This window comes from Cnephaeus nilssonii (assembly GCF_951640355.1).
Source record: "Cnephaeus nilssonii genome assembly, chromosome: 10".
Classification (NCBI taxonomy): Eukaryota; Metazoa; Chordata; class Mammalia; order Chiroptera; family Vespertilionidae; genus Cnephaeus; species Cnephaeus nilssonii.
In genome coordinates this window covers 9323666-9338413 of record NC_137081.1, presented here as the reverse complement: position 1 = coordinate 9338413, position 14748 = coordinate 9323666, and the positions used below count along the sequence as shown (strand labels likewise).

At 42.9% G+C, this 14748-nt stretch overlaps 1 protein-coding gene across 4 annotated transcripts; it reads right to left on the bottom strand.

Moving 5' to 3' along the window:
- Window positions 1–83: 83 nt before the first annotated feature.
- NIF3L1 (NGG1 interacting factor 3 like 1) lies at window positions 84–14719 on the bottom strand. Of its 4 annotated transcripts, none has more exons than XM_079783161.1 (7): window positions 14638–14719; window positions 11541–12001; window positions 10552–10714; window positions 8499–8625; window positions 8095–8233; window positions 6121–6204; window positions 84–1446 (listed from the first exon to the last, which is right to left on the bottom strand). In XM_079783161.1, the coding sequence occupies exons 2-7, from the start codon at window positions 11974–11976 to the stop codon at window positions 1262–1264; spliced, it is 1134 nt and encodes a 377-aa protein (XP_079639287.1). In that variant the 5' UTR covers window positions 11977–12001; window positions 14638–14719; the 3' UTR covers window positions 84–1261. The 4 variants fall into 4 exon arrangements, with proteins under 4 accessions (XP_079639287.1, XP_079639289.1, XP_079639286.1 ...); XM_079783163.1 differs by having other exon boundaries at window positions 14558–14685; XM_079783160.1 differs by lacking the exon at window positions 14638–14719 and adding an exon at window positions 14459–14594.
- Window positions 14720–14748: the final 29 nt, after the last annotated feature.

The window sequence follows — 14748 nt, the reverse complement described above, 5'->3', positions numbered from 1 at the left end:
TTAAATACTTTTTATTGGTTTCAGAGAGGAAGGGAGAGGGAGAAATAGAAACATCAGTAATGTGAGAGAATCATTGACTGGCTGCCTCCCACATGCCCCTGGATCGAGCCCACAACCCAGGCACGTGCCCTGACTGGGAATCGAACCAGGACCTCCTGGTTCATAGGTCGACGCTCAACAAGAGCCACACGGGCTGGGCTGGCTTTAAATTAATTGATTTCTCTATCAAGTACATTTAAAACTCACTGTAAGGCATTTCAGTTTTTTTTCTTAGTGACAATTTCAAGCCTCCTAAATATTTACATGAGCCCTTTTCCTAAGAAAAAAAAGGCTAACCTTGGCCACTGTACTCAGCCTATAGTTTTCACATATTCCCTGAAATATTTCATACTTGGAAATGAAAATCTTCATTAATATCACTGTAATAAAGTATATATCACATCAGCATGAAAATATTTCCCAAAATGCTCAGGATTTTAAAATCATTTCTTTGTGGCATATAATTAATCAATTTTATATTAAATTCATGAATTAAGGGTTTAATCTTAAAGACAATTACTATTAAAATATTAAAGAATTTGTACATTACTGACTCTAAAACTTTTAATTGTACCAAAGGCTATTCAACGAAAAGCAGTTTTTTTCTATTCCTTGATCCAATTCCTTAGGCAACCATTCATAGTTTAACCTTCCAAAGGTAGTCTATGCACATATAAGGGTTTTTGCCTATATGTTTTCCTTTTAAAAACAGAACTGATAGCATATTCTTATTGGTTTGCACTTTTTTTTTCTTAACATATCTAGTTAATAACTTGCAGTATAAAAAAGTATACAAAATCTTTAATGATCTAATGTGTAAACTTTACATTTGCCCTTAAATATCCACTAGTTTATTTTTATAATTTTTGTGCCTATACTATTTGCAAGAAGTATGTGTCAATAGTCTTTATTATTAATAAAATTCCAATTTGGATAGAATCACTTTTATTTATAGTATTGGTTTTTGTTTTTTTTCAGTAAAAACATTGAAGTTCCTCAAAACTGAGCTACCCAGCCAGGGCTAGATATCTGTTTTTTAATAATAGTTACATTACAGTGTTTACCCTAAAAACTATAGAACATTTGGTGAAGCAGATAAACAAACCAGAAATGACAATGTACGTCCTAAACATTCTTCCGGAAGGATACAGACTCCACTAATGATGTGCGTTCGAGAGGAGGGGAACGACTCTAAGGTAGATGTCCTTCGGTGCCGCATGCATTACACCACCTGAAGAGGGTCCCTGTCTGCTCCCGACAGGATAATGTTAATCTTCCTCTCCAAGTGGGCACTCAGCGCATCTCGAAGGTCGGAGAGAAAGCCTCGTTCAGTGTTGCTATGCTCACAGAGGATGACATTGATTCCTTGGGAAGCTGCATCTAAAACATCATGATGGGACATCTCACCTGCCAGCAAAGGAAAGAGCAAATACTTAGACATTAGACAGAGTCTGCAATGCTGAACCACAACAGCAGAAAGACTACGTTTGCATTCTGGATGAAGCAAACGTAATACAGCAGAATTTCACAGATAAATCTAGGCAGTTATGTATAGGTTCTTACATGTCCTCCAATTTAAAGAGACAGAAACCATCCTACTGAGAATTCTAAATTCTTTCTCCTTGGCAGGCCCAGGACAAGGATCCAAACTTACATATCCAACAGTATCTAATACTGCCAGAGCCAGACCTATAAGACCACCCATTCAAATTGTTTCCACGATAAAATAAATGACCTGCTAAGTAAAATTTCAAGAAAACCTTAGGTATACTTCCCAGAAGGCTCCTTTATGCTTTGGGAGCATCAACCCTAGTCTCATTCATAAAGATGAAGTGAGCTTCATGTTATTTCTAAATTAAAAAACAGTATTCTCCTTTGACTTAGGCAAAATTCCTAGAAGTTCTGTTACTGCGGGGAGAGGACTCATCCTTTGTGAAAAAATTTCTGGAAAACTTGAATTTTTAAGAACACCATTTGTGAACCTGATGACTTCTAATTTAAGAGCAAAAAGATTTTGTGCACAATTTGGCCTGTTCACAAAAAGTATAATTTTGAAATTATATAGGAATATAAAGGCATAAAATAGAAGGAAAAAAAAGTTCTTAGAAAAAGCGTTACCCTCCTTCCCCCAGGAATGTTTAATTGCCCACATTTCTACCCCTCATATGTGTCATTTCATTATAAGAAATATTTTTTATTCTAGCATCTATTAAAACAATCTATAATATAGTAAAGATAAGAAGGAGAAAAAGGTGCTAAGGTGGCCCAGTTAGAAGCCATGCTTTAGGAACAAGTCTGGCTGCCCAGGTTATAAATGCACTGGCTGGAGAAGGCATGGAAGTGGGGAAATTCTTGGCGACCCTACAATAATAGCTGAAGGCAAAGGAAAGAAGAACCTGGCACAGGATGGCAGCTGTGGGGAAGGAAAGGCAAATGAGAGAATTTATACAGTATCTGCAGGAGCAAGCCCCTCTGCTGGTCTGTCTAGGGCAGTGGTCGGCAAACTCATTAGTCAACAGAGCCAAATATCAACAGGACAACGATTGAAATTTCTTTTGAGAGCCAAATTTTTTAAACTTAAACTTCTTCTAACGCCACTTCTTCAAAATAGACTCGCCCAGGCCGTGGTATTTTGTGGAAGAGCCACACTCAAGGGGCCAAAGAGCCGCATGTGGCTCGTGAGCCGCGGTTTGCCGACCACGGGTCTAGGATACATTTCCCTTACCCTAATTCCATGTCAAGCTCCAAGGAAGGGTGACGAATGGCAGCAGAGGCCTGTTACTGGTCCTTTGACTGATGCTTCTCATCCCTGAAGTTCTATCCAAAGTGATGCTTCATAGATCACAGACATCTAACGTCAGCCAGGTAAGAAGATATTTTCTATTTCCCCACGTAAACAGGAAGGACATGTCAACATTTTGGAACTGGATGAGCCGTGTGAATTTATCTGATGTGCATATTGCTTTATAATTTAAACCAAACACTTAGTTTCAGAAAATTCATTATTTATGAGGAAACAATCAGACATCCCAAATTGAGATATACCAAAGCAGATGGCCTACACTCCCCAAAACTGTCAGTGCTCCGAAGACAAGTCTGAGGAACTGTTCCAGATGCAGTGTGTGACCAGGGATTGGATATCGATCAGAAAAAGAAATGCTACAAATTTTGATCAGCTGGCAAAATCTGAATATAGGCTGTATTTTAAATAAGTGTCTTAACAATATTAAATTCCTGAATTTGACCCGTGTTCCATGGTGACACAAAAGAGTGTCCTTGTTCTTGGGAGATACATGCTGACGTATTTAGGGGTAAAAGATCATCATGTCTGCAATTTATTACGAAGTGTGTTTTTTGAGAAACATATGTTTATACACTAAAAAATATACACACATATATAATATATACACACGAGAGAGAGAGAGAGAGAGAGAGAGAATGTACAAATGTGGCAAATTACCCATTAGTAATCTAGGTGAAGGGCATACAGGAGTTCACTATACTATTCTTATAACTGTTCTATAGGCCTGAATTTAATTCAAAGTAAAATAATATTATTAGTCACTCACCATGCTGTACGATATTCTTTCAAATTGCCTATACATTAAAAGTTTATTTCAATCTGGTATATGATTGAGGGCTTATAAAAATGTTACATCTTGCCCAGCTGGTATGGCTCAGTGGTTGAGTATTGACCCATGAACCAAGAGGTTCCAGGTTCGATTCCTAGTCGGGACACATGCCTGGAGTTGTGAGCTCGGTAACCCGTAGTGGTCATGCAGGAGGCAGCCAATCAATGATTCTCATCATTGTTTTTATCTCTCCCTTCCTCTCTAAAAAGCAATAAAAACATGTTTTAAATAAATATTACATCTGCAGAAGGACAGAAAAGAAAGCAGGTAATTGTTAAGTATATTTTCAACTGGTTCAGAGCAACTACATCAGGCTTGATCGGATGCTGTACCTCTATACTTCCGGATGTGACAATGCTTCAAGTGTATCAGCCTTTGGAAGAGCGTGTGCTAGATAATAAGGCATGGGTGAGGCACAGTAATGGAGAGGCACAGAAGTAGCCAAGGGAACGGCCAGAGGGTTAAGGCCCTGGAGTCTTTTTTTAAAAAATATATTTTATTGATTTTTTACAGAGAGGAAGAGAGAGGGATAGAGAGTTAGAAACATCGATGAGAGAGAAACATCGATCAGCTGCCTCCTGCACACCCCCTACTGGGGATGTGCCCGCAACCAAGGTACATGCCCTTGACCAGAATCGAACCTGGGACCCTTGAGTCCGCAGGCCGACGCTCTATCCACTGAGCCAAACCGGTTTTGGCAAGGCCCTGGAGTCTTGATCCTAGGAGTGGGGAAAGTAATGTTTAAGTCCCCCTGACACTGGGGAGGAATAGAGATGGAAATGCAGCTGGTAGCAGCAAGTGTACCAAGTGCCTCCAAATCCTTAGAGGAGCTGCTCCATGTTACCTAGTAGATATTACTCACAAGGACAGTGTACAGCCTGGGAGCCAAACCATTACCGTCCAGAAGAAATGCACACAGGAGGTTAAGGACAGTGACAGGGATCGGACAGGAAGCATGACCACAGGGGAAGGAGCTGGAGAATGGCAGAAAACCCTTCTCAGTGGAGGTATCTTTGAGCTTATCTCTAGAAGCACAAAGGAAGGGGCAAGAAAAAGGCACTCTAGTGAGACACAACAGCACAAGCAAAGGCTGCGTGAAAGAGGAGGAGGCGGTCAGGCTTCACCAGGACAGGTGAAGGTGAAGGAAATCGCTCAAGGTTTTATAGCCAGGACATTATACACCAGGAAATTTGTACTTCTGAAAGTTAGCTTTGGGGCAGGGTGTGGACGTTAAGGTTAGAGGCTTGCTCTGGCCAGGTGGATCAGTGGTCCCGTACATCGAAAGGGGCAGTTCAATTCTCAGAGCACACATCCAGGTTGTAGTTTTGATCCCTGGTTGGGACACTTACGTGGAGGCAACTGATCAATGTTTCTCTCTTTCTCTTTCTCTCTCTCTCTCTCTCTCTCTCTCTCTCTCTCTCTCTCTCTCTCTCCCTCTCTCTCTCTTTCGTGGAGGCAACTGATCAATGTTTCTCTCTCTCTCTCTTCCTTTCTCTAAAATCAATAAAATCATATCCTTGGGTGAGGATTTTAAAATAAAATAAAAGATTAGAGGCTTGAAGATATTCTTCGTGTAGAAGATGATGCCTGGGTAGAGATAAGGGAAAAGGTCCTAGAAAGATTTTGTAGCTAGAACTGTGCCGGAAGCCAATTCCAGCATGTCAGCAGGGCTGAATCATCTGGAGGAGGCTGAGGGCATTTCCCCAAACCTGAAAAGGATGCAAAAATGATTGCTTGCTGCCAGACAGCTAAGGGCATCTTAATCTACATGTTATTGCCTCCTCCTGGCCAAACACCTGAACAGCCGGAGGTAATTCTCCAATCTGACAATGCATTTGTGTACTAAATCCTGGCCTTTGAAGTGTATATCTACTTCGCTCTAGGACAACTTGTGTTAATAAAAAGCAAGGGGTCCTGAGACAAGAGGGAACTTAGTTCCTTTAGCTAAGCTCCTCTGACTCCCCATAATGCCTTTCAAAATTATGTTTCGTCTCTGAACTCTTGATTAATTTATGCACAGCGCCTTCTCCAGGTTCCTGAACCCTTCTAAATGCCGGATCAAGACCACCGGAGGAACTGATATGAACTGATGGTTGACTTTAGGGCTGAGTTAGAACTATCTTCTACCTAAGGCAAGATGTAGAAAGTGACATGAAATTGGAGAGTAATCATGTTGAGGAAGATTAAATGAATGCTAAACATTAGTATTTTTAAATAGTCTGATAATAAACTGTTAAATGATTTTTTTTTCTCTCTACAAAGAATAAGGTATGTCCCCAATTTTGATGTAGTTCCTATTTAGTTCAGGTTCAAAAAACATTTATTAGCTCCATCTATATGTCAGGGGCAGTCCTAAAATTTGCTTTTTTAACTTGTAAAAAATAAACCATGGTTGGGAAAGGACACAAACACACAAAGAGGGGAGAAGAGAAACCCAACGGCTGCCTACCTGTGAGGTAGACGTCGGCCTCGGCCCCCTGCAGAACACTGCTCCCAGAGCCAGCGCACAGAGCCACCACTCTGACTTGGGACTCTGCAAGATGAAGGAAGCACGAGACCAGTACTTTACAATTCCCCTTCATTTTAATATTACAATTTGCACCCAACATCCTAAATGGAATGCAAATTTCACGCTTGCCCTCATCACCAGTATATACATTTTGCTTATTGAACTTTAAAAAATAATAAAACATGTCCTCATATAGGCAGACAGATTATTCTTTGGTATTGCATAGCATAGCTAACCCAAGGCAGGGTTACTGTTCCTTTAGACATACACGGCTGCACAAGCCCGTGTAAGGCACCACTGAGTAATGTTAACGGTATAGCTCGCGGCTTTACTGTAGCGCTACTAGGGGAAGTAACCTACCTGGGTCTCCAGGCAACAAGGGAGAGTCAGGCAGGTACTATCTCTGTTCTCAGGCGAGGACGCAGAGGAACTAACGGGACTAGTTAGAGGAATGCTACAAATGGACCTGACACATTTTTAAATACCATATTTACTTTAAAAGAGCATCCGCTGGCCCTTGGCTGGTGTGGCGCGGTGGACAGAGTGTCAGACCACGGACTGAAGGATCCCAGGCTCGATTCTGGTCAAAGGCATATGCTAGTACATCAGTTACAGGCTCGATCCCCAGCCTTGGTCAGGCCCTTGTGGGAGGCAACCAATCAATGTGTCTCTCTCACAACAGCGTTTCTCTCCCTCCCCCTCTCCCATCTCTCTAAAAATCAATGGAAATCATCCTCGAGTGAGGATTAAAAATAAATAAATAAAATAAAAGAGCATCTTCTGAAGAGTGAACTAACAGAAACTTCCAAGCCCAAATCCAACAAGTATTTAGCACTTGGGTTTCGAGAATAAACACTTCATTAGTGGTCATGCAATAGTGCTGCTTTAAAAGAGGGGCTTTGGAGTTGGATTGGAAGTCAAATCCCACCTCTGCCATCTATTTTGTTTGGAAATTAACGCCCATGAGTTATTTGATCCAACTGTAGACCTCTGGATAAGTATCTCTGAACCTCAGTGTCTCACCAACACAATGGGGACACTAACACCTACCACGGAGCTCAGAGCCAGCACTCACTGGGTACCAGTCACTGCCCTGCCACGCGGACTGTGCATCTATTTTGATGAGTCAGGTTTTATTACCACCACAGTTTTCACAGACGTGGCTACCGGGACACAAAGGGGTTAAATAACTTGTCTAAGTCATGCAGCAAACAGGACAGATAAATTTTACCCGAGACACTCGGAATCCTCGCTCACAACCTCTAGGCCGCTTTGCAGTGGGAACTCACATACTTAACTTACTCATGACACTGCTAGGCAAACTGCAGGGGTCAACAAACGTCCTGTGGGCTCCTTTTTCCGACAGTACTGGGAAGAGCCGATAGAGAAGACAGTGGCTACCAGACTCGGAAACTGCGGTGGTCGCTCACTTAGCAGCACCTCGCTATAAAACATCACCAGTATTGGAAGACACCAACATCTGCACGGAAACTGGAGCAGTCACACTTCCCAGCCTCTTCCAGGCACGTGGCAGGAAGTACTTCATGCCCAATGTGGGTTGGATCGGGCAAAGTGACTAACTCCGGACTATGAGGTAAACAGAAGTTCATTTCTAGGCTAGAATGTTTAACTGACGGTTTAAGACTCTCCCTTTGCAACAGCGACCACCTACAGTGGGCAGACCTCCCCGGCCGATTTGAGATGCACAGACTGTGGAGAAATAAATCTTGTGGAAGCCAATGAGATGTTTACCACAGCACAACCTAGACCACCCTGATCGACAGCATAAACCAGTCTCAGGCATCTCCCATAACTACTAACAGGTTTTCTTTCACTTACAATACAATGAAGAGTTTCAACTTTTGCCCAATGTTAACAGTAGGCATGCTGGACAAATAAAGGAGACATATTTACCTAAGGTCCTCCCTACCCCAAGAGCAAGGCGAACATGAGATAGTTTTAGGTGCCTTTTGATTCGCTCAATCAAGGTTGCCAAGGAGACAGAGTCATCCAGGGTGCATAACCGCCCCATTCCAGTGTGCAGAAGCAGAGGCTGAAAAACAGAAGTTAGAGAAACTGTCCATCACCAGTCCTAGAAAACAATCCTAGAACAAGCAGCAAATGCTGAGAGCAATATAACACGCACGCCGTGAGCTCACTTCAGCCAGCTCCAGGCTAACGTTTGTGTCCAGGGATACAAATCTGACGAAAACACTCTCTGGCTTGGAGAGCTCAGTCTCCTGGGAAGGCCTACTGATCTAACAATTTACAAATGAATCTGCCAAACAACGCTCGGCAATAGAAGATATTTTTAGTACCTTCTCCAGTGACAGAATTTCAGTCTTCTGATAAAGCTGTCTGTTCTGGGAAAGAAAAGCCACCACCTGCATCAAAGCCTGCTGACTGCAGTTCAGACTGACCCGCGTCTGTTCCTCATCATCAGTCCTAGAAACAGAGTGAAAGATTAGATTTACATGACATTCAGGACTCAATCCCAAACCAAATTATTTCCTAGAACAGTGGTACTCAAACTTTAAAATGCATCGAAATCACCTTGTGGACTATTTAAATCCTAGATGGATGGGCCCCACCCCGTTTCTGACTCAGTAGGTCTAGGTGGGGGTCTGAGGATTTACTTTGCTAGCAAGTTCCCAGCGATGCTGAGGCTGTTGGTCCCAGGACCTCACCTTGAAACCATAGTTCTAATGGATCTTTGTAAAAAAAATATATATATATATATATATTTTTTTTTTTACAGAGAGGAAGGGAGAGGGATAGAGAGTTAGAAACATCGATCAGCTGCCTCCTGCAAGTTCTAATGGCTCTTAATCCAGTTGTGCATCGCTTCCTAAAATGACAGCTGCTGGACCCTTTACAGATCCGGTGAAACAGCTAGAATGGGCTGGGGCAAACTGAATTCTTTTTAAAGCCCTAGAGAAGTTAATTTTCAAACAACACTGCATACAAGAATTTCTGGACAGATTCTCTGGCAAACCCCATTCTAATTACACAGATCTAGGTTGAAGCCAAAAATCTACATTTTTCATAAGTATAAGTACCCCATTCATAAGGGCAGGGAGTCCTTATTGCCCTTTGAAAAGCAATGCCCTTAGAGAGTCTCTAAAAATACTGGCATCAAGAAAGTTTTGCATTTAACCATAAACTCTAAGTATAGAACTCTTGAACTAAAAGGCACCTTAAAATATAATCTGGGCCCTAACCGGTTTGGCTCAGTGGATAGTGCGTTGGCCTGCGGACTGAAGGGTCCCAGGTTCGATTCCCGTCAAGGGCATGTACCTTGATTGCGGGCATATTCCCAGTGGGAGGTGTGCAGGAGGCAGCTGATTGATGTTTCTCTCCCATCGATGTTTCTAGCTCTCTGTCCCTTTCCCTTCCTCTCTGTAAAAAAATCAATAAAATATATATTTAAAAAAAAAAAAAATAATCCGGAAGTGTTGTTGTCAATATTGGAATCATCTGCAGAGCTTTGAAAAGAAAAAGCAGACACAATGGGTGGGCCCCGACTAATGGTCAAACGCAGACATTAACTGTGACGTGGTAAAGTTAGAACCAAACTAAATGTGCATCAGTTTACACAAAAAGGGGGGGGGGGGCATCAGTTAGGAAGAGGAATGCTTAAAGAATCAACAGCACAATAAATAAAACAAACAAAAAAGAAAAAAAAGAATCTACAGTACATCCATAATAAGAAACATTATGCAGCAGTTAAAAAGAAAGAGCTCTTATATACCTACGTGGGAAGATCTCTAAGACATCGTGTTAGTAATATGGCAAATACACCATACCACTTAATTAAGAGAACAACAAATAAAACAAAACTATACATTTCTTCATGTCTCTGTATGGGTTTGGAAAGATACTCACTTCTCTGAAAGGAAGGAAAAAGACGACCTGAGTTGAAGATACCGGGACTGAGTAGCAGACATACGTCATTTTACGAACTACACGAGTATTGTCTTTATAAACTGAAGACAAGACCCTCCACCAGCAAAAGGATTACAACTCGCTTTATTAACTATACTTGCTTTATTATGCTTGTCTGAAACCAAACCCACATATCTCTGAGGTATGCCTGTGCCCTAAAGTAAAAGCAACTACCTTTCACCATTACCAGGAGGATGAGAAATACTGCATGTATTCCACAGAGGAAATAGTGTTCCTTATCATCTTTATTGCTTTGAAAAGCTCCCATGGTTCTCCTCCTTTGAGGACCCAAATGAGAAGCAGGCTGTTTTGTAAATACATCCCGGGGAAAACAATGTTTCAAACCTAAATGTCAGTATTATAGAATCTGTAAGGAAGATCTTTACAAATAAGTACCCACCAAGAAAAGAGAGAAATATACTGTACCTAGCAGAGAAGGACGTGACAGAAACATCTGAAATTCCTTTCACTGTAGACATGACTTTGTCCAGGTCTTGGGCGTGGTTAACACTAAATTCTACTCTGTGTGTTCCCTCTGTTGGGCAGTTGGGTGCTTTGGAAGGATGTATAGGCCTGGAGGTGCAAACGCCTAGAAAAAAATGGTAGGAAAATGGAGTTTTTGCGTTTTGTTTTTTTTCTAATTAAAAAGATAAACTATTATAGCCAAAACTTACAAGAAATTAGTATTTTTTAAATTCATTCTCAGATGCTTATATACTATACACATATCCTTTTCCTATACAACCAACGTTACCCAACAATGAGGGATTTAACACAGACATACAAAATCAAATTTATTTTTAGAATTATTTTCCAGTATTCTTAAATATCACAAAAATTTGGACAAGACTGATGCATGTGTTTAGATGATACGTACAATTGTGCTGCTTATTAAATTTACCCATGTACAACATGACTCAGTGTGTAAATGCTCATGTCTACTCGACCACATCAATCCAGCTTATATCCTCAAAAGCTTCAGCCCAAAATGAGTAAGTAAACGAAAAAGACTTACTAAAAGCAAAGCTGAAACACGTGAGCTGAATTCCCTCATTAAAACTCTGGTCTATTTGGGTGACATATTAAGCATGTGCCGGAGAGGGCCAAGCTTGCAGTTCAATTTAACAAGCGTTCCTGGAGTGCCCGGGTGGCAGGTACTATGCCACCTGAGTGAGGAGTCACAGCGCTCAGACCGGCGTGAAGATCTCCCAGGCTCGCCTTATTCATCAGCAATAAAAATGTTATTTTCCAAATGTAATTTGGTTGCCAGATTTCAGCAACACTATTTTAAAATATATTTTGCATACACAATAATGATCCCACCCTAAAGCAGTGAAGACTATTGAAAAGACGTCCTAAAACTTCAAAGCATTTACAGGGAAAAGACGAAACAGGAGAGAAGAAGAGGGTCTCACCGAGCCCTTTAGCCAGCCAGTTGTTGACGCCCTGGGGCGCGGCGTCGTAGGCGGTGTGGGGAGAGTAAATGGCGATTCGGTTCTCCAGAGCGCGGATCACCAGGCGCTCCTTCCAGGTTTTCCAGGTGATGCGCTTCATGGGCCGGAAAATGGGCGGATGGTAGGAGAGAATGAAGTCAGCCTTCTTCTGCAGCGCCTCCTCCATCACTTCCTCGGTCAAATCGTTGGTCAGGAAGAGTGTGTTCACCGTGTGTGGCGGGCTTGGTTCCACCAGTAATCCAACATTGTCCCAACTCTCAGCAAAGGAGAGGGACGCAAAGTCATTCAAGGAGGAAACGAGAGCCTTCAGATCCATGAAGGAACAGGAAGGACTGCGGACCAGGGAGTGAACGAGCCGGACTCTGGCGGGGACCAGGCGCACGTGAGATGACAACATACAGACACCGGGAGAAACTGAATATCTGAAGTCAAAACACACAAAAAATGGTACACGTGTACCCGTTAGGCCTGTGCCTTTGCAAAACAGGAGCCAAGGAGCTGCAGTCATGCATACCTGGGTTCAGGCACTGCCCCTGCCACTCACCAGCATTTCCTTAGGTAAGTCATTGAACCTTTCTGAGTGTGTTGCCTCCTCTATAAAACAGAAACACCACAACCTACCCCACAGGCCATCGAGAGGGGCAAGTGGATTCATATATGTAAGTCGCCTGGTACATAACACAGATGTTCACCCCTCCTCCCCAGAGTACCTCACCCTCGCTCTTGTTCTCCCCATCCCTGCTTCAGCCCCCCTCCTGCCTTCTCCATTTCTCTAAATATTACCCTTCCTTCCAAGTCCCCTTCAACTTCCGAAAATAAAAGCTTTCCTTGACAAATCTTCCTTTTCAGTGTCTCTCTCCTGCCCCGCCCCATTCTGCCCTAGTATTCTCATAATATTAGGTTCCTGTATGTCTGTCTCCCAGTATGCTATTGCTACTGGAAAACAGGAATTATCTTTTACATACCTCAGGCCAGCACTAAACACTGTCCCCACCCCATCTCAGCGGAGTTTGGAGTTAAGGTGGTATTTTTAAAAGCACTTTGTTAAAAAAATTACAAATAGCCGAAACCGGTTTGGCTCAGTGGATAGAGCGTCGGTCTGCGGACTGAAGGGTCCCAGGTTCGATTCCAGTCAAGGGCATGTACCTTGGTTGCGGGCACATCCCCAGTAGGGGGTGTGCAGGAGGCAGCTGGTCGATGTTTCTCTCTCATCGATGTTTCTAGCTCTCTATCCCTCTCCCTTCCTCTCTGTAAAAAAAAAAAATCAATAAAATATATATTTTTAAAAATTACAATTTTGTAATTGTAATTTTTTTATTATATATATAGTTAAGTTCTTTACAAGATGCACAGATGAGTCACCCCAAATGAGCAGGTTCAAGAGGAAAAAGCAGAGCTGCTGCCCCTGCACCCACACCGGCTACAGGAAGGCTAGGCTCCAGAGGTGGGAGAGTGCCCAGAGCCGGGAAGCCTAATGGAGCAGCAATTTTCAAGCTGTTTCATCGCATGGCCCACATAAAGCAATTACGAAAATTCTGCGGCACACCAAAAAATATATTTTTTGCCGATCTGACAAAAAACATAGGTACTGTATAATGTTGATTCATTCACACCCACAGCTATTGCTGTGTTGGCTGTTGTTGTTTTTATTTGACAATCTAAGGGAAAAGAGGTCAGTGCTCCTGACTAAATAGTCAGGTCTTGTATGTTTTAAAAACTCGTGTGGCACGCCTTTTGAAAATCACTGTTCTACACAGCTATATCCAATACAAAAAAGGACATTGTCAACTCCATTCTTAAACTGTTGGAGAAAAGCATTTCATAGTCTACACCAGTGATGGCGAACCTCTGACACGCGTGTCAGTGCCATTTCTGATGACACGCGGCCGCTGAGGCGGCCGCATGCCGAGGATGAAACATTTATGTTATTTAAACTATAAATATTGCGAAATAATGTTTTTTCCTCAAAGTGACACACTACCCGAGTTATGCTCAGTTTTTTGGCGAAGTTTGACACACCAAGCTCAAAAGGTTGCCCATCACTGGTCTACACAATAATTAACAAGAAAGCATAGCCGATTGTAAATTTAATTAAAATATTCACAACCCAATGATTTCAAAAGGAATTTTTAAGACATTTCTACAGCAAAAATATTTAATACCAGAGGCCCAGTGCACAAAATTCATGCACAGGTAGGGTCCCTAAGCAGTGCCGGCTGGGGGCCTTCCTTTGTTCCATGCCACCCCCTGGTGGTCAGTGCATGTCACAGCGAGCTATCGAACTCCCGAGGGGTCACTTTGCATATTAGGCTTTTATATATAGAGATGAGATGAGAGTATTTATTCAATATATGATTTGAAGTGACGAGGAGCCTCTGTTAACCACTCCAGCCTACGGTCCTGGAAGATCTTCTAATGTCCTTAAACCTCTTCCACCCTCCAGAGTCCACGTCCTGACAGCACTCCACTCCCCACGATCTTCTAAATCTGGCAGGCGGGACAGTGAAGCTCTCTGGGCCACCCATACCTGAGTTACCTAATGTTACACTTGAAATTGCCTTTGGGAATAACGGAACACCCCTCATTTCACAGATCAGGCAACAGCAAAGCTGCCTAGCTTGGTGCCAGAATTCACGATGGGAGGCAGCAGAGCATGCTGGACAAGAACAAAGTCTCTTAACACCATACTGACCGCCCCAGAGCCACACCTGCGTAACCAATGACTTAGCCGCTGTGATTTCCGACTCTAAGAAAGAAGTGCCCAGCTCACAGTTTGTCGCAATACTGAAACGTAAAGCTGGTGACGGCACGTGTTTGTTATTAAGTAACATTAGCAGGTCCCACTTTCCAGCCGGCAAAACTGCACCTTCTTAGGTTACCTCATCGACATCCAGGCCACCGCCAGCACAAGGAAGAGCCGGTGGCCAGCCCCGGGGAAGCCCCCAGCCCTCACGTGGCAGGCCGGTGTCTGCCCCTACCTCCTCTTCTGCCTCCTTTGGCAGCAGCCCTCGGCAACAGCCGCCGCCTGCACAGCAAAGGGAAAGAAAACTGCACGAACCCGAAGTCTGCAGCTTCGTCCGCCGTAATTTAAATGGCCCGAGACTCCCCAGTGCAGACAACGCTCCTCGCACGTCACTTCCGGTCCCGGGCGGGATCTCGCGGCGTGGGA

What these genes read in the sequence shown, in the direction of transcription:
- NIF3L1 (XM_079783160.1), bottom strand. An exon ending in CTGGCTGGCTAAAGGGCTCG is followed by an intron (nt 10,715 to 11,540) that starts GTGAGACCCTCT and finishes ATTTTTTTCTAG; the next exon opens with GCGTTTGCACCTCCAGGCCT. An exon ending in GGCCGACGTCTACCTCACAG is followed by an intron (nt 1,447 to 6,120) that starts GTAGGCAGCCGT and finishes CTTTGCTGGCAG; the next exon opens with GTGAGATGTCCCATCATGAT.